At 35.6% G+C, this 21,869-nt stretch overlaps 1 protein-coding gene across 2 annotated transcripts in view; it reads right to left on the bottom strand.

Moving 5' to 3' along the window:
* Positions 1-1,556: 1,556 nt before the first annotated feature.
* Positions 1,557-21,869, bottom strand: part of mgat5b (alpha-1,6-mannosylglycoprotein 6-beta-N-acetylglucosaminyltransferase B) — a 166,411-nt gene continuing 146,098 nt past the window's right edge. For both annotated transcript variants that reach the window (XM_089128869.1, XM_089128868.1), the window contains exons 12-17: positions 16,327-16,482; positions 13,711-13,857; positions 12,754-12,870; positions 9,192-9,266; positions 6,538-6,809; positions 1,557-4,671 (exon numbers count right to left, since the gene is read on the bottom strand). In XM_089128869.1, coding sequence (XP_088984995.1) covers positions 4,473-4,671; positions 6,538-6,809; positions 9,192-9,266; positions 12,754-12,870; positions 13,711-13,857; positions 16,327-16,482 — 966 coding nt within the window. In that variant the 3' untranslated portion in view covers positions 1,557-4,472. The remainder of the gene's footprint in view (positions 4,672-6,537; positions 6,810-9,191; positions 9,267-12,753; positions 12,871-13,710; positions 13,858-16,326; positions 16,483-21,869) is intronic.

Raw genomic sequence — 21,869 nt, 5'->3', positions numbered from 1 at the left:
TTTTGGGTGAACTATACTATTAATCGTTTTTTATATGGAAATATGATTTTTATTTTTATTTTATGAAATTAAACTTTAAAGCCTGGATTCAGAGAAATGGCTTAGATTAGACCAGAGTTAAGACTTAGTTCACAAAACATGGAGTCATTCAAAAAAAAAAAAAAAAAAAAAACGCTGTGTGTTGCTCAGAGACGCACAAACGGTCTGCTTTGTCTTTACAGGTCATATTTTCATAAAATTGCAATATTGAGCAAAAGAAGAATGTATATTCTAAAAATATAATGTCAAATGTGTGCATAAATGTGCAAAGAAAGATTGAGGTGGTAGGCAGCAGCAACCCTTCCTACACCACTTCCTATGTGCTAGTGCCTTTTCGATCTCCTAAACAACAGTAGAAATGCTCACAAAATGGAAAAGTTCTAACTAAATCTCTAATGCAAAACTACAGTTCTTTAGAAAGGTTTAATGTTAACCAGACAAATAGATATTAAGCACAGTTTCAGGCTAGTGTTGTTGCTAATGTAGGTAAACGTAACACATCCTGGTCAAAAAGCCTCCTTTTTCTCCACAAACCACTGCAGAATCATGTTCAGTTCTGTCTACACTGCATCATTTCTTTTTTCCAAACGAGTTCAGGGCAAACCAGGCCAAAGTTGATCATGCTAACTTGTTAGCTAACATGCTAACAACTCTAAAACAAAAACTAGCCCTAATCTAAAGTCAAAGCGTTGGTTTGCCACAATTGGATCCATCCATGATTTATTTGAACGCTGAACAGAATCCATGAAGTATGTACTTGGATTGTACGCACCTTCAGGGAGAACATTCAGCCTTTGTGGTCGGACTGTGGAGGAGAGATGTAGGCTACTGAAACGGTCGTCAGGTTAAAAAAAAAAAAAGATTTCATTTTGCAGTCTAGCTAGTAAGCCAACAGTTTTCCTTTATTTGTATTTTTGGCTTATAATTTTGAGTAACAGATGTCGTATTTTATTTAGCCTATTTTTTCTCAGTGCCATTTTTTCTCATGATAAGACAAAAATAACAAATACAATTCTTGCATTTTAATGTGTCCCTATTATGCTATTTTGAAGGTTCCTGATTTTTGACTCCTACAACAGGTTTGCACGCATCAAAGGTCAAAAAACATTTTCTCATTAGATCTCAAATCTCAAACGACTCGTTGGACGAATCAGTCTCTCTAAATCCCTTGATTCTGCGAGCCTACTCTGCTCTGATTAGTCAGATCGCCAGTACGTTGTGATTGGTCTACTCTGGTCTGATTGGTGAGATGGATTGGTCTACTCTGCTCTGATTGGTCAGATGGTCAGTCTGTTGTGATTGGTCTACACTGCTCTGACTGGTCAAATGATTGGTCTAATCTGCTCTCAGTATGTTGTGATTGGTGTACTCTTCTCTGATTGGTCAGATGGCCCAGTATGTTGTGATTGGTCTACTCTGCTCTGATTGGTCAGATGGCCCAGACTGTTGTGATTGGTGTACTCTGCTCTGATTGGTCAGATGGCCCAGACTGTTGTGATTGGTCTACTCTGCTCTGATTGGTCAGATGGCCCAGACTGTTGTGATTGGTCTACTCTGCTCTCAATATGTTGTGATTCGTGTACTCTTCTCTGATTGGTCAGATGGCCCAGTCTGTTGTGATTGGTCTACTCTGCTCTGATTGGTCAGATGGCCCAGACTGTTGTGATTGGTCTACTCTGCTCTCAGTATGTTGTGATTGGTGTACTCTTCTCTGATTGGTCAGATGGCCCAGTCTGTTGTGATTGGTCTACTCTGCTCTGATTGGTCAGATGGCCCAGACTGTTGTGATTGGTCTACTCTGCTCTCAGTATGTTGTGATTGGTGTACTCTGCTCTGATTGGTCAGATGGCCAGTATGTTGTGATTGGTCTACTCTGCTCTGATTGGTCAAATGCCCAGTATGTTGTGATTGGTCTACTCTGCTCTGATTGGCTAAAATGGGCAGTATGTTGTGATTGGTCTACTCTTCTCTGATTGGTCAGTTGGCCCAGTCTGTGTTGATTGGTCTACTCTGTTCTGATTGGTCAGATGACCCAGTCTGTTGTGATTGGTCTACTCTGCTCTGATTGGTCAGATGGCCCAGTATGTTGTGATTGGTCTACTCTGCACTGATTGGTCAGATGGCCAGTCTGTTGTGATTGGTCTACTCTTCTCTGATTGGTCAAATGGCCAGTCTGTTGTGATTGGTCTATCGCTCACAGCACACATCGTAAACAAAACATCCATTACCATAAACTCCAGCTCTGGAGTCTTCCTAAATCTCAGTGATTGTACACACTGTTAAGACAGTAACGGCGGTGGCGATTTTACAATATCAATCTGAGCGTGAGGCCGATGATAAAATATTGGAAGAACTAGTTATTCAACCCGAAACTCAATCGCAAGGACGACATGAGCAGGACATTTCTCAGTGATACACTACTCAGTTTGAAGTACATTATGAGATGATGCAACTGTAATTCATCACCTTAAAAAAGTGTACGCCCATCAACAAACCCATGTGTATATTTCTCATTTATTGTGGCACACATGCAAGAACTGTATCAATAACTGTGTGTATGTTAGCCGTGCACTAGCGTGAATAACTGACGTAACATTAGTCGCAAAACAAATCTTGCTCTATCCTTTATGTTAAATCAAAGTAGTAAGAACGACAGACAATTTGCATGAATAGACAAAGTTTTAGCCAATAGTGGCCCACAGCTGCCTAGCAGAAGTATTTCAGTAAGACTTGAGTTAGCCAGTTAGCCGGAAACGTACACAATATAAAACACACAGCTACATATTTTGAACACCTGTTAGAAAATATATACATCAATAATTATTCAGACTTACAGATTGTGATTCTGAGGAGCAAGTTAGTCCAAATAAACCGAGTACTGACCAATCTTTCAAGAGCAAGCATTTTGTGAATCCCGCGTTTAATCTCTGCGTTTAAAGCAGTCATCAGTGAAATTACATGTTTGAAGGCGGGACAGGTTTTTCGGGGGCGGAAAATCTACAACATAGACGAGCATTATGCAAATGTATTTTTTAGTGATGTAGAAGAATCATCCAGTGGGATTCAAATGATAAATGACTCGTTTAGACGGTTCAGAGTCGATTTCTTTTGGGAGACCATAACTTTACTTTTCAAGCACTTTGGACTTTATAACTTTGCAGAAACGTTACATTCACAGACAGCTTTACACACTGCATGAAAGGTAATATTCAGGGGGAAAAAAAACATAATAAGGGCACTTTAAGCATGCAAAATAAAACCTAGCAATAGTGGCCAGGAGTGGGACAAACAAAAGAGTCCCATGCAGAAATCTAGTTTCAATCTCCTTTTTGACTACTATTTGGGTTGCGTGCCTCAGTGATAATGTATTTTTGTAGGCCGAGCCGTAAGTTAATCATCACACTGGTTCCATCAAGAAAAAAAAAAAAAATAGGATTTTTCCATTGGCTTTTGCATTGTTGACGAAAATAAGCTCTGTGACCAGCAAAGGTTTATGATTCATCATGATAATCTTCACAAATGAACACAACGTTTTAAAGTTTGAAGCCTAAATTCGACCGTCACAAGCTAAACGCAGGTTATACATGCACTACACTACAGTCACATGACTTCGATGCCACCACCATAAAGCTTTAGACAAATCTCCCAGTCTTTATTTAAAACCCTTTCCCTGGAAGCTGTGAAAGCGACTAGTGAGCGGACGAGTTTATAAGTTCGGCTGATGATGTTTAATGTCTTCAATAACCTCTATGGTCACATTAGACACTTGATAGCAGCCGCATTTTACAAGACAATTCAAACATTAAAAAAGGGGGGAATTAATGATGTATTTCATGTTGCAGAATAAAACATGAAAATATTTCGAGCTTGTGTTAATCACAGACCTTATTTAACCAAAAACCCATTGACTGTATGACGAACCAGCCAAAAGTGATCAAACGCTAACTCATTTCCCAGTTTTGGCCTACAAAAATATGTCAACCCTGCAGCACTCTATGATGTTTCATGTTGACTTTAAAATTCATGTGCAATCCTGGCACTTTCAGCATTCATAAAACCTCAGCTACTAGAGTCTGGCTTGCATCACATAGCAGCCACAAACTCAAAACTGTATTTTGCATTTATTTTCGGGCTCACGCCGTCCAACCTTAAAGCCACCACCGGCCGAACTCTTTCAGATCGACTCCAAAGATGGTGAACGTCAGGGTTTCAATCTCGCTTACCATCGAGAGCCCATCTGGAGGCAAAGTTTTTCTTTGGATCAAAGTAACCAAGAGTGACGACCCTTCTTCGGATGCATCTTCAAGCTTGACGTCAATGACCTCAGTCCAGTGATTCCCATGAACCTGTTGATACCAGCGATCTGGGGATTCTGACTGCCCTGGACTGGCCTCAGTTTACCACAGACATCTTTAAAGGTCTATGGTGAAAGCTCAAAGGCAGTCCCTGCACAGCGCCACCTGGCCGTGGAGGTAGTCTCTGCAAGGGCAAACCCGCTGGTGTTTGGCACTGACTCCAGCGCAACTGAACAGCAGCGGCTCCTTTTGCTGGAAACACTCTCTCCTGTCCACCTGCACGGCTGGAAACACATGGTTTTTCTCCGCTTCTAAAGACTCACACTGAGCATTAAGCCTGAAATGCACACATTCACACACAATGCATCCGTTACAAACAACCACAGAATATTCAAAACAGCACGGTGAATAGAGAACAATGAATGCTCATTTCTACAGCGGTCTTGGTTACGTAAATACTTTTCTGTAATTTTCTTCACAGGGATTTAAGATCTGTCGGCTTTAAACCAAACCATCCAGCTGTGAGATGAATAACACATTACACATTTTGTCGGAAGCAAAATATTACATGAAACCCATGCTTATCCCATGAAGCTGTGGAAATAAAAACAAAACTACAATGACATAAAACTATTGATTTTATGTTTTTATTCAAGACTTATGTATAGCTTATTGCTAAAAAAGGCTATTTGGTAACACTTTATTTTACAGTGTACGTTACATGTACTTACCATAGTAATAACAGTAAATTATGCATCATTTTTAGGTTCAGTCCCCCGTATTTTGATCCAGTCACCAGGATTTGCTAATTAGCACAGTTTTTAATAGGTTAACCCTGTTCATTTTTAAAAATCACAGCTTCATCGTAATGTTAGGAAACTTGGTGACTTTTATGGGATTATGTATGTGAAAACACAAAAAAATTGAGGTCATGATCTGAGCATGCTAAGTGGTCTTAAAAAAATAGTCACACACTTGTGGTCTTTGGTCAAAAATGACCCCCATAGGAAATGAATGGAAAATTGACAAAAACACAAAAAAATCACATTTTTTTATTTATTTGTTTTTTTTTTTTTTACATTTTTTAAATAAAAAATCGTTTTTGGAATTGTTTCAACTATATATTCAAATCCACCAAAAAAAAAAAAGTGTTCATAAACATCTGGGGAATTCACATGTTTTTCCATAGAGAGCTGTACATGCCATCGAGTGGTTTTTCTCTATACTGTGACCAAATGGTGCTAATTTTCTTCAAAAAATATTTTTTTCCTGAAGGTCTAGACTCTATATTAAACTAAAATACTGTATTAATATTTTTAAAAAAATAATATATATATATATATATTTTTTTTTTTCAATGGCAAAAATACACAATAAATATTTCATAAATATTAATAAATTCAATCAAATTGTCACAAAATTCTAAACTACAATGAATAAATATTATAAAACAAAAATAAATTGCATTGGTTTCACTGGGATAGAGGAAATTGAATTTTTAGGTGTCCGGTCACTTTTGACCGGGAAGATAACAAGTGTGACTCCGAAACGAAGACCACCTGAGGGTTAATGGGTGGAATAAACATATGGCAGGACTTTTACTTTCTGACTCCTGGACTTCTGCATGCAACTAACCCTCAACCAAATACTAATTCTACCCTATCCCTATAGTAAGTACATGTAGTCAATTAATATCACTCTCCTTTTACACTGTAACTATGACCCCTTAAAATAAAGTGTAACAGCCTATTTTTATTAGGAGTAAATGATTGGGAGATTTGCTTTTTAACATTTGAGATTGCTGCACTTTTTCCATGTTTAAATGGAAAATTACTGGACAGATTCTGCAACAATATGCTGTATTTAGTATATCATGATGATTAACGAGTTGATTTTTTGTGCTAAATAGGGCAGATTTGGCTTACAAAATCCCTTCCAGCAAAGTGAGTAAACATAATAAGTAACTCGCCAAATTGGCCAGTGATTTTACTGCGTTAACCGCCACTGTTGATTTTTACTGAATACAATCTTTAAAGGTGTATGGATACATAAGCATTACAAAGCGAATATTTCATCTATTATATAGTAGATAAAATGAATATCATTACTCCATATTAATTGGCTGTCAATGAACAAATACATTTATATAATATATATATGTATGTATGTATAAAAAACAATACAGAAACAGTGTGTCTCTCACCCATTGAAGGCCTCCATATTGTTGATGAAAGGAAAGAAAGCTGGCTCGCAGATTAGACCGGCGTCCTGGCAGGTTTTCACACAGGACGAAGCCTCTGCAGACAGGACGAGCCGGAGGGCGCGGAGGGGGGGCCAGCAGGCCGGAGCAGTGATGTTGGGTGCCCAGATCAAAGCTGTGGAGTTGGGCAGCTGGAGGAAAGGACTGGGTGGATTCCCAGGCCACGATCTGGATTCATTGACTTTAGGGAATGGAACGCTGTGGTGACAAAAATCCTACAAAAAAAAAAAAAGAAAAAAAAGAAGAAGAATTTGACTGGAAAGAGAAAAGAGTGGAAAGAGAGCCTTGTGATATATTATAAAAAAACTAAATAAATCGCAGCCTTACCTGAACAGATACAGAATTCAACTGATCTGCTATTTTAGGACAATTTTGTGATTCATCCAATCAATTTACAGACAACTATATTTTATAATAAATAAATAAACTGGTTTACTTTTGAGTTATTACGTTTTATTTTATTTATTTTATGAAATTTACCATATTACAATGCAAAGGCTTTAATAATCACCAGACATAAATGGTGTTGGTTGTGTTTTAACATAATCATTATTTCACAATCATCTGACCTGAATCACAGAGCCACGTTTCTGAGTAAGGTTTACTTTATTAATTATAGCAGCACTAGCCTTGGACAGCATCATAATTTTAGCATTTTCAATGAAACCAAATGATCAAAACAATAAAGATAACTTTAGAAATTATTTTATATAGGCACACACAGACATCAAGCGTTAGTGTATGAATCTCAGCAATGGTGACAAACAGATCACCTCTGAACATATACATATTATTTATTCATGCAGCAATGCATGATGGGAGCCATGAATGAGTTTTGATTGGTGGCACCCAGAATGCACTGCAACATGCATTATTATTGCCACCATTGTTGAGATAGACAGGCTGATTATTGATCTCTGTATCTAAAAACTAAATCAAAACAAAAACAATATTTTTTTTAATAAGTTTAAAATATTCCGTGGATTACCCTGTGGAATCATAAAAATATTATACTGTACAAGGACAGTGCTGCTATAATTAATTAAGTAAATCTAAACTGGGCTCTATATGAGTTCAGTGATTCAGGTCATATGCTTGTGAAATAATGATTATGTTAAAACATAACCAAAACCATCAGATCACCTTTTCTATGTGTTCATCTGGCTGTTATAATTCACGTATAACAGCCAAACAACATCTAAAGTTTACGATTTAAGGGTCAAGAGCCCAACCTAAAAACACACCGATCTCCATAATGGTGACTAAAATTATGGTTTTCTCCTTCAGTGATTCTGCTTGTTCACATCAGGTGTCTTCAATGATACAAAAGAGTTCTTAATTCATCTTTAAAGTCAGTCTGTTATTCCGATATTTTTGTTTAGAAAAAATGTGTAAATTGTACTCATTTTAAATGGTTAACTTTTAAGTAATTCATTTGGTTGATTATTACTCAATTCTAATTTGTTAAATTTAATTAATAATATTGATTGTAATCTGTTGCCTCAATTTTATTGATTAGATTTAACATATTCAGTCGTATTCATTTTTGCAGTGTAAGGTCTGCTGCAGCAATAGCAATAACTATGAAGTTTTAATAATGGTTCTAATTCAACGGGAATATGAAAATCCACACCACAACTATAACAATATCATAAGATATCGAATGATATTGTCTGAATCACTTTCGAAACAAATATTTAAACGATAAAAACAGCCAATCAAAGGGCCGTTTACATGCAAACTTTAAAAAAAAAAGTGTTTCAAAGAGCATGTTTTTGAAAACTTTCCCATTATATTCTCCATGTTTTGGTGTGAGTGGGTCTGTTAGGTCAAATACAATTTAAATAAAGCTATTATAGTGTACAAATAATACTACAATGCAAAATATTATTCCTTTTTAACTACTATTTTTCACTTTATTTAGCTATTTGTAATGCATTCTTTAAAATGAACACTCCAAAGGGTCGAAGGAGTCATTTTACTTTGTGTATGTTAATTCCAAGTTTGAGCTAAAAAAAAAAAAAGTGGTGCTGAGTACTGAAGGAGCTGAACAAAGCATTCAGAGTCCAGGTTCTCAAAAGTGTGTTCACATCAAATCCCAAAGGCAACTGACTAGCAAGCTCAGCATATACTAGTTCACATCATAAGCAAAAATATGCTTACGCTTATTCTCTTACATTTTTGTCTACGTGTGCATGTGTAACACAGATCATAGACTTGCTCTGCTCACGATTCGAACACTTTCTGTCAGTATGCAACATACATATACTAGTGTGTCCCAAATCATAAAAGGAAAAGTTACTGGAATGTTATTTCAAAATGTCAGAATCACTCTAGTTGTGCTATTTTTTTCATGATGGCATGTTGGATCCAGAACTAATATACCAGAACTGAGAAGCAAGGGTGACTCAAATTGTGTATTTGAATTCAAAGTGTATATTTCCAGGGGTTCTTATCAAATATCAATGAAAATAAATGGGAATACTAATGGATAATTTTCTCCAGTTATCCATATATATATATATATATATATATATATATATATATATATATGGATGTTTTTATATTTGTTCTTGAACTTTGAAATGCATCCGTACCTGATGTTGAATGTAAGCGTTCACTCTCTCCAGCATGCCTTCACAAGTGTACTCATATGGTATAAAGGGTCCCACCTGTGAAAACAGACGAATGCTAAAAATCCCAAACAGAAATATGTATACAATTTATGCACTTTTCACTATTCACTTAAATAATACCTGTCCATGCATGTAATTGCATCATATTTAAAGGTACTTCCAATGTTATATTTTTAAATAAATCATAAGTGAACATTCTTCTTGGCTAACCAAGTGTTAACGGATTGAACCAAGCCTTATGATAGATTTGTGTGAAGGAACCGACTTACTAACATGGGAAAATCCTCACCAATGCAGCTCACAAATATTCTTCTACATCACTTTTGCTTATGACACACATGAATACCAATGACGCCAAATCCAGGGTGTCAACGTTTCTGTGTTTAGCATCTCATCGAAATTTGGTTTCAAGAGTTTTGACTAGGGGAAATATTTTCATATCAATACTGGTTTAAGCCCTATTCGGACGGGACTAGTTTTCATGGAGGATGACGTTAGGGAAAATCACGTTTCACAGGTTTGTTATGTATTTGTATTTAAAATCACAAAGACTTTACTTGATGACTTGACTTAGAAACAAGAAACTCACCAACAGATTACAAGGAACAAAGCTAGACAAGGCACAATGGAAACATGAAACCAACAGAACAGATGAAATGTGACATGAAACAAGAGACCCAATCAGAACAGGACAGATCAGACAAGAGAAGAACACGACATGATCACATGACAGAACCAGAAACCCTTAATAGGTCCCTATTTGAGGGAATGCCCATTTGTGTTAGCCAGTGTAAGAATGCACCCCAATAACGAGTGTAAAACAAATGTACTCTCAATGGCTAGAGATTACCCACAATGCACTGTGATGTTTGTGCTGAAAGAATGCCACGCAACTGAAGCCGCCCGCAACTGAATCATATATCCATTCATTTTCCAAACCACTGGTCCAATGTGGGTACTGCGTAATATCATTCAGGTATAAAACATTTTTAATTCATTATTAAATTGTTTAATTGATGTTTATACTTGTTAGTTTCCATGACAAAGTTCAAGATAAATCTTTTCATTAATACTAGAGCTGCCAAATTGCTTAGTTTTAAATGATTATTAAACAGCAAGCTCAAAATATGCAAAAAGCAGCATACCTACCGGCGAACTCGGTGTCCCAATTAACTCACTCGTTTTTATTCACTCCCTCAACTGGACTATATTAGGTTAGTAATGTAGCGAATGAGGGTATAATGAGAGGGCGATTTTGAACACAGCTGCAGACAAAAAATAAAAGACATGAACAAAACCCAAAATTAACGTTACAGGCTTAAAGGGTCATTACACCTCTGGAAAGAAGAATGTGTATTTAAAATGGGTCATTTATATAGAAGAAATGTGAAATTATTTTTTGAATCTGGAGCTTTCTAGACTGAGAAAAGCCAGAAAATGTAATTTTGGCTTATGTGGATGAAAGACAACAACTCCCAGAATGCACTTGCTTCGCTGCCCTAGGAGGCCACGCCTACCGGTAACAGAGCGCAGTAGTTAAACAACAAGTCTAGGCTACTAGTGAGTCTCCGTGATGAGTCTGCCCAAAAATGTGTTTCGAGATCCCCCAAAATGTCCGGGATTCGGCTTTTGTGTTCTACAGTCGCCATTCATCATGTTTACTGTGGCGAGCAGGACGAGTGAGGGCCGCGTGGAGAACGACGCGAGGCCGTTGGCGTGATTACCAATAAGCGACATCTGTGAGACGTAAGTTACCGGTCTCGTATCTCTCACGGAGGAGCGGGAATTTTCTTAGCAACGTTAAAACGCACATCAACCGATCACTTGTTTAGCGTTTATGTAAACACTACATTCAGATTCGCCAGTCGGGATGAATTCAGTTAGATTGAAACAAACGCTGTCCATGTAAAACAAAACATGGCGACTGCAGAAAGCAAAAGCTGAATCCCGGACTTCGACGGCCGGACATGTCTAGGAAAAAGAGGACGGTAACCCCTAAAGTTACTACTTTAGGTTTCTCCACAGAACAAGAGCCTGCTAGCTTAGCTTCCAAAACAAGATGGCTGACACTATGTGTGATCCCAATCCTCCATAATGCATCCGTTTGCGTATTCAGTACCTCCGTCCATATTTTCAAAAAGTTTCTGCCGGTGAAATCAGACGCACTGGCACTGATCTGTGATTGGTCTGTTAGCTCATTAGGCCCAACCCCCTATGGGCGGGAAAGGGTGGGATCTAGTGCTTGTAGTCTTTACAGAAATCCCCCTCTCTTACACTTCCTCCTACAATGACATAAAATGACGATTTTTCGTAATTGAAGGAGGAAGTGAAAAGGTAAATAGCGGTAAAAACCATTCAATAGTATGACTGGGTTTCTAACAATGGAAATCTTAATGCAAATGGATGGAATCCCAGATAGCAAACTGACATTGAATCAACGTGGAAACATGACATCGAATCTGACATTGTTTTGCTCATCGAATTAACGTTGAACCAACGTCAGATGCGTCATTCTTTCAAAACTAACGGGAAATCAACTTGAAATCAACGCGTTGTTTCAACGTTATGAAAGCAAACCAATTTTCGATTTCATTTAGCTTTGAAGAATGCCGCGTCTGACGTTGGTTCAACGTTAATTCGATGAGCAAATCAACGTTGTTTCAATGTCATGAGAGACGTCGTTTCCACGTTGATTCAATGTCAGTTTGCTGTCTGGGATGTCCCTTTAAAGTGATATGAGCATAAGGAAATAAAAACAACAACTGTTGTTTGAGGGTGTATTGACAACTTTAACCTTCCATTCGTTTAGAAAATCGCAATATTTCCACCAAGGTTTCACTAATGCCCCTAGTTCTAACTTTCTTTTTATTATATATATATATCTCCATAAGACTAGCTAGATTGGCTAAACCAGCACCAAACCAGCACAAGTCTTATCAGCAGGGATGTGCAAATTATTCCTGGAAATGGTAATAAAAATATTGTAAAATAATTGATCTTTTTTAGTAGCGCTGTGATTGCAATTTGCCTGTCGTATCATTCGTTTGTGAAACTCAAAGCAAGTTTGGAAAGATTGATCTTGTGTACATTTACACAATTGCAAACTGTTGTTCCCTGTGCTCAAAGTCATGCTTTTCTTGTGTTTGCTTTCCCTATGTTTGCACTGTGGATGAAAAAAAAAACAGTGATTTCAAACTTTTGACAGTGTGTTTCCATAACAACAGCAAGTTTGTGCTTTGAGAAAGGAACTGAGTCAGAACTAAAGACTAAGATGACTAAAAAAAACACGCCATTGCACTCCGCTGTTTAATTGGTGGCATGGAAGATTCATATAAAAAAGATGACAGTATCTCCAAATATTCCTCTTCCAGCTACTTGGCATGTTTTGATGGGAGTATGTAAATTGTATGAGCAAAAAAAAAAAAAAAAAAAAGACATCCCTTTTCTATATTTCTTCATGAAGCCATGCAACAACCACTGTTAGACTGTATATAACAGAGCTGTAAGAGAAAACTACAGTTACCTTGTCTTTGAGTATGTCTACAACAGCTGTCTCAAACTCTTGAGAGTTGTTGAAGTCTACTGTTCTGACATGGGGTTTGCCGATGTACTGTTCAGTGTACGGATGCTGAGATGACACCTGATGGGAAGATGAAAAAATAAAATAGTGTTAACTATCATGATATCACATCGCAAGAGATGAGTTGAAGCAGGACCTAAACGCAACAGTCAACTTTATTAAACATTCAATCAGATGAACAAACACTTAGAAGATCAAGATAATGACAACACTAAGCAAAGACATACAGCTCTCTCTACACAATGGAGCCGCAGATGATCTGAAAGCACAGACAAACAAGTAATCTGGAGTTGAGCGATCCCCATTGAGAGATGAAAGTGTAATTCAGGCAACCTGTGTTCTGTTTGCTTGGACTAAATCTGTGATCAAACCTTCTCAGTGATGAACTGCAATAAATCCAATGGATTTAGACTATTGTTTGCGATTGTGGTTGCTGAATAAATGCACTTACGTATGTTGCATTTATTCAATGCAACATATGTATTCCTTTGTGTGGCAATACAAAGTATTTTTTGCTGTTATTTAATAGAAAAACATTCATTAAAGGATTAAGGAATCCCAAAGGTTTATTTTTTGAGAGAAGTTTCTTGTTTTAATAGTTTTTCATAATGTAAAGTGTGTGTTTTTACCTAAATGTAGATTATGTCAAATAAACCACTCACCTGATTTAACATTGTCTTAAAATCTATTTATAGGTGAAAGTGGAATAATTCTGATGAAATATAAAAAAAAAGTTTGGCAAATATGATGATTTTGTATTTAAGGAAGTAGAATTACAAAAAAAAAAAAAAAAAAAAACATGAAACTCATACATGTATACATATATATATCTATATATCTACATATATATATATATATATATATATATATTGGTATATATGGTGTGCAGACTGCACTTACCTCTCTGGAAGTGGGCTTGCCTCTGAAGAACTCATGATTGAGAGAGCTGCGAGGGGGGTCGAACTTTGGCTGCAGAAATATGCATCCATTGGCTATGGCCTCTAAAGGGGCGGGGCCTTCGTACGGAAAGCCAAATCCCAGGAAGAGCTAGAAGAAAATGTAATGGTATAAATTGTTTTAAACTTTAAGCTAGGGTTGTCAACAGATTAAAAGTGTAATATATTGTTTTGAATCAATAATAATAATTAGATTACTTTTTTATATATATAACGATTAAAGTAATGCATTACTTTATAAATGAACACATTAATATTTAAGTTACTTTTTAAAGTAATAAACTAAAAAGTAATGTACAATTAACCCTCAGGTGCTCTTCGGTCATTTCTGACCGAAAAAAATTATGTTTTGAAATGTTAAAAATCACAGCTTCATCTGAATGTTACGAAACTTGGTGACTTTTATTCCATTGGGTATGTGAACACACAAAAAAATTGAGGTCATGATCCGAGCATGCTAAGTGGTTGTAAAAAAAATAGTCACACTTGTGCTCTTCGGTCAAAAATGACCGACCATAGGAAATGAATGGGAAATTGACAAAAACACAAAAACTTTGAGAATTTTTGTGTGTACAATCTACAAATCGGCCACGATGCAGAAAAAAAGTGCTCAGCATTGAGGGGGTGACGCTCTAAAACATCAAGAGTGCAAAACAGACATACCCACCCCTACGCACACACATACACACACACTTTTATACACAAAAACACCAATAAATTGTGATTAAAGAAATCTGTTTTGAATATTTAAAAATCACAGCTTCTTCAGAAAATTACGAAACTTGGTGACTTTTATGGCATTGGGTATGTGAACACACAAAAAAATTGAGGTCATGATCTACAATCTACAAATCGGCCACAATTCTAAAAAAAAAAAAGTACACCGCAAGAAAGGGGTGACACTCTACAACATCTAGAGTGCAAAACAGACACACCCACCAACACACACACATACAAACACACTTTTATACACATACACACCAATAAATTTTGATTACAAAAAGTATGTTTTGAATTTTTAAAAATCACAGCTTCATCGCGATGTTACGAAACTTGGTGACTTTTATGGCATTATGTATGTGAACACACAAAAAAATTGAGGTCATGATCTGAGCATGCTAAGTGGTCTTAAAAAAATAGTCACACTTGTGGTCTTTTGTCAAAAATGACCCCATAGGAAATTAATGGGAAATTGTAAAAAAAAAGAAAAAAATTGTGAATATTTGTTTTTTGCCATTTTTTTTATAAGAAATAGTTTTTGAGATTGTTTCAACTATATATACAAATCCACCAACAACAACAACAACAACAACAAAAATGTGTTCATAAACATCTGGGGAATTCACATGCCTCTCAACAGAGAGCTGTCCATGCCATCAAGTGGTTACACCATGATTCTACTCTTTTTCTCTGTACTGTAACCAGATGGTGCTAATTTTCTTCAAAAAATATTTTTTTTCTGAAGGCCTAGACTCTATATTAAACTAAAATACTGCATTAATATTTTTTTGAAGAAAATAATATATATATAGAAAATAATATATATTTTTCTATGGCAAAAATAAACCATAAATATTGCATAAATATTAATAAATTCATTTAAATTGTCTCAAAATACTAAATTAAAAAGAATAAATATTATAGAACAAAAATAAATTGCATTGGTTTTACTGGGATGGAGAAAGTTTCATTTTTAGGTGTCCGGTCACTTTTGACCGGGAAGATAACAAGTGTGACTCCGAAACGAAGAGCACCTGAGGGTTAATAGTAATAATAATAATAAATTAACAACTGAATGAAAATTCATTCTCAATAAGTCACTTGCATGCGTGAAACCATGCATGCGCTTCTATCAACTTTCAATAAAAAGAGTTATACAATACGTAAAATAACACATAATGTTAAGAGATTGTTTGTATGACATACATAGATCTAGGGGCCAGGAAATATTCACAATATAAGTGAAGGTGTATGTTATATTCCATGATGTTGAGTGCATTACTGCGTTAAACACTTGCTAAATGTGACTTCTCAGTGAGACAAAAAAGAAGGCAAAATGAATGTAATGTAATGTATAAAGTAACTGCAAGATACTAATAAGTACCGCAATTAGTTACTTTTTAAGGAGTAACAAAATATTGGGTCCCACTGTATATTAAGTGGCTTTAAGTACTTTGTATTTACATTGAAATTAATATTTTGATACAATGGACTTATTGTGTACATACATATTTTTTACATGCGTATATTTTGAAAATACCTGCATGTAATTACAGCTGTAATTAATTTATGTAATTACATTTATAGTTACAGAGTTGACCCTTGCCTTACACCTTAACCTACCATTATACCTATCCATACCACACCTGACCCTAACCTTACCCGTATCACATCTCAATAGCAGCAAAAGTGTTTTACAATACGACATGAACACAATAAGTACTGTACTTATTTTTCCGATATAAGTACATAGTACTTAAAGCCACACATTTTTACTTTACAAGTAACTTTCCGCAACACTTCTTATCGAAAATTTAAAAGTACATCACGCTATCAGTACCTTAGCCTTTCTCAGAAGCTGCTGTAACTCCTGTTGGGGCAGTAAGCCGTGGTTCCTGACGAATGCTGGCACCTCTGGGGGACGCTGTGCCTCATAGTACACTGTCCCATGGATGTCCATGTAGCGGTGTAAGATGGTCAGCAACTTCTCCTTACCCTGTATCGCACAGAAAGTTGGGAGAATGGATAAGAATAAGCTGTACACTGTACATTTCAATTTGTGAATTTTACTTGATAAAAATCTTGCCTCAGGAAAATCTAGTAAAGAGTATCAGTGTATTCAAGTTTTCATAACTTTGCTTCGGGGTTTTACTGACTTGAGTGCATTGCGGCATGAATAAACTATAAGCAACTTATTTGTTTTTACTTTTTTTGCTATATTTGATAATTGTATTTGCTTTCTTGTGTCAGTATTAGCACAATAAATAACAAATACAGTGGTTTTGTAATGCACTGTAAAAAAATATTGATGGTTTAACTTAAAAAAGTAAGTAACTTGGTTGCCTTAAGATTTTAAGTTGATTGAACTGGAAAAAGTGAGTTAATACAATGAAGGAGATTAATTTAACCATCAGAAACTCAAAATTATATGTTATCTGAACTAAATAAATTAATTAAGTTGATTTGACAAAAGAAAAAATGTTGTGATTACTACACTGTAAAAAAAAAAATATTGTTGGTTTAACTTAAAAAAGTAAGTAACCTGGGTTGCCTTAAAATTTTAAGTTGATTGAACTGGAAAAAGTGAGTTAATACAATGAAGTAGATTAATTTAATCATCAGAAGCTCAATATAATAAGTTATCTCAACTAAATAAATTATTATAAAGTTGATTTGACAAAATAAAATATGTTGTGATAACAAATCTTGAAAATGTTTTTTACAGTGTGGTCATAGTCTTATAAATAAATTTAAAAAATGTAACGCTTAACTTGGTTACCATAGTTGCGTTTTGTCTGTTGAATGTTGATGTCTGTGTGCCACTAAAACAATGTTGATTGTAGAAACTAGATGCTAAATGTTTACTGTTTACTGTTTCACAATAGTGTTAGCAATAAAATTGTAATAGACCATAACTCAACATCAAATATAGATTAAAGAAGTTTGGTATCTTTTAAAAGCAACGTATGTATTACATCACTTCCCCTGAAACCAAAAAAATAACTGTGATTTATTGTTGCATCACTGCTTCATAATTATAGTGATTCATATTAAGTTCCAAGTGAACACTGATCATCATAATGGTGATCATATATATATATATATATATTTTTTTTTTAAATCAACGTCAATTTATAGAGTCAAGTAATCTGATATTCTATCAAAATGTCACTAAAATCACTTTTTTTATTTTTATTTTTTTTTTATTTGTGCATATTTGGCCTCAATCAACAAAAACTAAATGATATGTAATGGCATGTACATGCTCAGAATAATGGAAGAAAACTATAAAAATAAATAATGCCAAAACACATCAGCATGCAGATATAATAAAACATATTACAATTACATCACATCTTTAATTATGTATGACTAAAGTCAATTTCACCATCATCTCCACTGAGAGATTATTTCATTTCATACATTAATACTGATTCGAGGCTGTCAAAGTTTGACCGAGAGACATGTAATTAAAATGAGCCATAGGCTACTAGTTTTAATTTTATTTATTTATTTCGGTGGCATATTAAAATCATGTTATGCCCAAGAGAAATGATTGCGGGATTCTTTTCTTGAGAATATTGCTGTTTAGTTTATACTGCCTAACTCAGTTTCTTAAAGGTCAGATTACAATATGTTTTACACAAAATTAGATATTAAAGCAGCATAGCGTTGATGGACTCTGGACGTTTTATGCTGTCTGCATGAGTGCATATGATTTGACAAATTAAAAATGAAAAGAAAAAGAAAAATATAAGAAATGGTGAACAAGGTGGGCCTTTTTCCCCCAATCTGGCCCTTGACCGTATCTCTATTTTTGTGTTGATCAGAACAAAGAGAAGAACCATGTTCTCTTGACAATAATGAAAGTTCTCTTAGATGTGCAGTTAAAGAGGTATATCAATTATTTACTCATTTAAATCATTACTCCATTAATAATTCATACATCTCCTCAGGCAAGTGTTACACCTAATTTCTTATATCAAACCATTAAGAGTTGTGGAGGCAAGAGCCTTCTCTTGAGAATAAAAAACACATTTGGCCCTTTTCCTTGCGCAGCAAAAGAACCTTGACTCTCACGCATGCTTTAACAGCACAAAGTGACTACAAAAGTTCGGACATTTATGACCAAATGATTCTTGTGTGGACCAAAATTGCTTTTCCTCTAAGCAGTAATGAACGTGTGATTGAGGAATAAGAGTAACAGATGATGTGCTATTTCAAACAACGGACGTTCGGAAAAATCGATGTAGGGCCTCGTTAAGAATCACATTAAAGATTTCTGTCTGTCTCTGGAAAAGCATTGGTAGGTTAATGACATCTCCGTATCGATCTCCGTATGAAAACGTTAGTTAAACAGTGCTGAGGATAAAACATTGTTATATAAATCTGTAACAAGCAATCAGTGAATTTAAATTAAACAAGTTGACATACAGTACGTGCCGTGTTACCAATCTATCCATTTATTGAAACAGAGCTACAAAACAGCTCATTAGAGGTGCTTTCTAAGTTATTCAAAACCTCAAGTCAGTAAACTTCATTGTGTAATCCTAAAATCCTGCATCTTCAGTGATCAGACTAACAATTCTCACCTGGTGTATGAAAAACTGGGTGAACAAATCCCATAGATTTGTGTTGAAGAAGGAATCCCAGCCCTGAAAACAATACAGTCAAACCCTCTGACTCTCTTTGTCAGAATCGGGATTACCACTTTCTCTTTAGCAAAATAAAGGACCCATATGTCGTTTGGGATTTATATGTAAACCAACTACATGGTAAACAACACGCAGATCCTGATTTCATTAAGTGCAGTTGGTGTATCAACAAAATTCCGATCAAATAATCTGATTTGAAGGACAAATTTAGTTATGACCATGTCATTCACCAATAATTTCCCTCTGATTTTCAAGATAACTTATGGGTAGGGTTTGGTTTAGGGATAGGGATACAGTTAGGATGACATATTGTTCCAGGATCAACAAAATGTGTTGAAGTCATATAATTAAATGCTAAATATGCCTTTTGTGATGCATCACTTCATACATAAAAAAAAGTCACACACCATTAAACACACATCAATTTCGTGTGTACCTAGACAAATTATACCACTAGCATAATGGCAGAGATGTATGGTAACGAAGTAGAACTACTTAAGTACTAAAATGCTGTATCTGTACTCTACTAGAGTATTGTTTTTTTCTCATACTTCTACTTTTACTTCAGTAGATATTTTCGATGAATTTAATACTTTTACTTCGATATTTTTTTAATGTTCTGCTAGTCACTTGTTACAATTATAAACATTTTTACGAATCATTCGTTGCAATTTGGCTTTCATGCTGCCTAAATCACACACCAGTTTTATATTGATTGACACACACATTGACAACTAATGTGGCCGCCAAAGCAAATTTGTATCCCGCGGCCCGCCAAAGCACCTTATTTGATTGCTAGTTCAAACTTTTGACTGCTTTCTTTAATAATTGCATGACACAATACTTGTACTTCTACTTTTAGTACTTAAGTAGTGATTTTTTTAAATAAACTACTTGCAATACTTAAGTACAAAAAATGTTGAATACTTTACTTCTACTTAAGTGCGGTGCTTAAAGAGCACTTCAACTTCTACTAAGTCACTTTTTTGATAGAGCACTTGTACTTTTACTCAAGTCCGGGTTTCTAGTACTTTATACATCTCTGCATAATGGCGTTTAAAGTTTAAAATCAGTTAAATTTTAAATATTTTTTACATTAAATAATAGTTTTATTCACTAAGAACACATTAAATTGATCAAAGGTGGCAGTAAAGGCATTTGTAATGTAATAAAGATTTATATTTTTAAATAAATGTTGTTGTTTTAACATTTATATTCATTAATCTAAAAAAAAAATCTTAAAGGAGTAGTTCACTTTTGAAAAAACTTTTGCTGATAATTTACTCACCCCCCATGTCATCCAAGATGTCCATGTGTTTCTTTCTTCAGTCGAGAAGAAATTAAGGTTTTTGATGAAAACATTCCAGGATTTTTCTCCAAAAGACAGTTTCAGTGCAAAATGCAAACTGCTCAAAGGGCTTTAAACGATTCCAGACGATGAATAAGGGTCTTATCAAGCGAAACGATCGCTCATTTAAAAAAATAAAAAATAACAAAGTTTAAGTTTCATTCGCTTGATAAGACCCTTATTCATCGTCGGGAATCGTTTAAAGCTCTTTGAACAGTTTGCACTGAAACTGTCTTTTGGACCCTGAACCATTTGGTTCCCATTGAAGTCCATTATATGGAGAAAATCCTGGAATGTTTTCATCAAAAACCTTAATTTCTTTTCAACTTAAGAAAGAAAGACATGGACATCTTGGATGACATTGGGGGTGAGTAAATTATCAGCAAAAGTTTTTTTTTAAAAAGTGAACTACTCCTTTAAGCAGCGCAACTATTTTTAGCCAAACACAAAAAGGAACAATGTTCAATGCAAGTATTGCTGGAAGCTTCAGACAAACGCCAACAATAAGCAATTAAAGAAGTCTATTTTAGTTGCAGGGTGAAATTGTTTCTAGCCCTTATGGTTCAGAAGTTATTAGCATAAATTTAAGTCAACTTTTAGACAGTTGGTGGCGCTAGAGAGATTGAGTTAGAGACTCCAAATGTACTTTATTGGTGTGCCAAATTTCACAACTTGTTACCATACGGTTCTCCCTGACCGTGGGAACTCTGCTCATCCATAAACTGATGAGAAGATTGTCACACTCTCAGTTAGAGCTGTAAATGATCCAAGGCGGTCGTCAAGAGACCGAAAAATAAATTAGAAATGGGAGGGGGGTGGGGACGGAAGACGGAGGACAAGAGGAGATGATTGTCTTGCCAATCTCTAAGCAGTTGTGGTTCTGGGCTGAGTGACACATGAACAATGAGAGAGAGAGTGGTCTGCTTTTTGACTTGGAGGGAACTGTCAGCGTTTAGGGACTCCACGAGTGCAGATAGCTTTAAAATGGCAACCTGTCAAACAAACAGAAATGACAATGCAAACCTCGAGCCAGAATCCCAATAACACGGTTAAAAAAAAAAAACCCCAAAAAACATTCAGGTTAAACGTGGAGTCTTCATTTCTCAAAGACTCTGCGCTTTTTCACGGCTCCTGGGGTGCATTTTGTTCTCATCAAAAGCAATCTCCGCTCCCAAATGCCCAGTGGTTCGAACATACTTTCTGATTAAAGTCTGCTATTATTTATTTATTTATTTAGTTGGCGGACGATAGGGCGCAGTTTCCTCTGGCGACGTTCACAGCCTGTCTCTCTCGATGTTTGCTTTCATCCTGCTTTGAAGCGTGTTAAAGCAGGCTGATGTTATGTGCTGTCAGCACATCCAAACACCACTTTAGTACAAT

This window comes from Pimephales promelas, chromosome 3, assembly GCF_988280905.1.
Source record: "Pimephales promelas chromosome 3, fPimPro1.hap1.1, whole genome shotgun sequence".
Classification (NCBI taxonomy): domain Eukaryota; kingdom Metazoa; phylum Chordata; class Actinopteri; order Cypriniformes; family Leuciscidae; genus Pimephales; species Pimephales promelas.
This window is presented reverse-complemented; position numbering and strand designations above follow the sequence as displayed.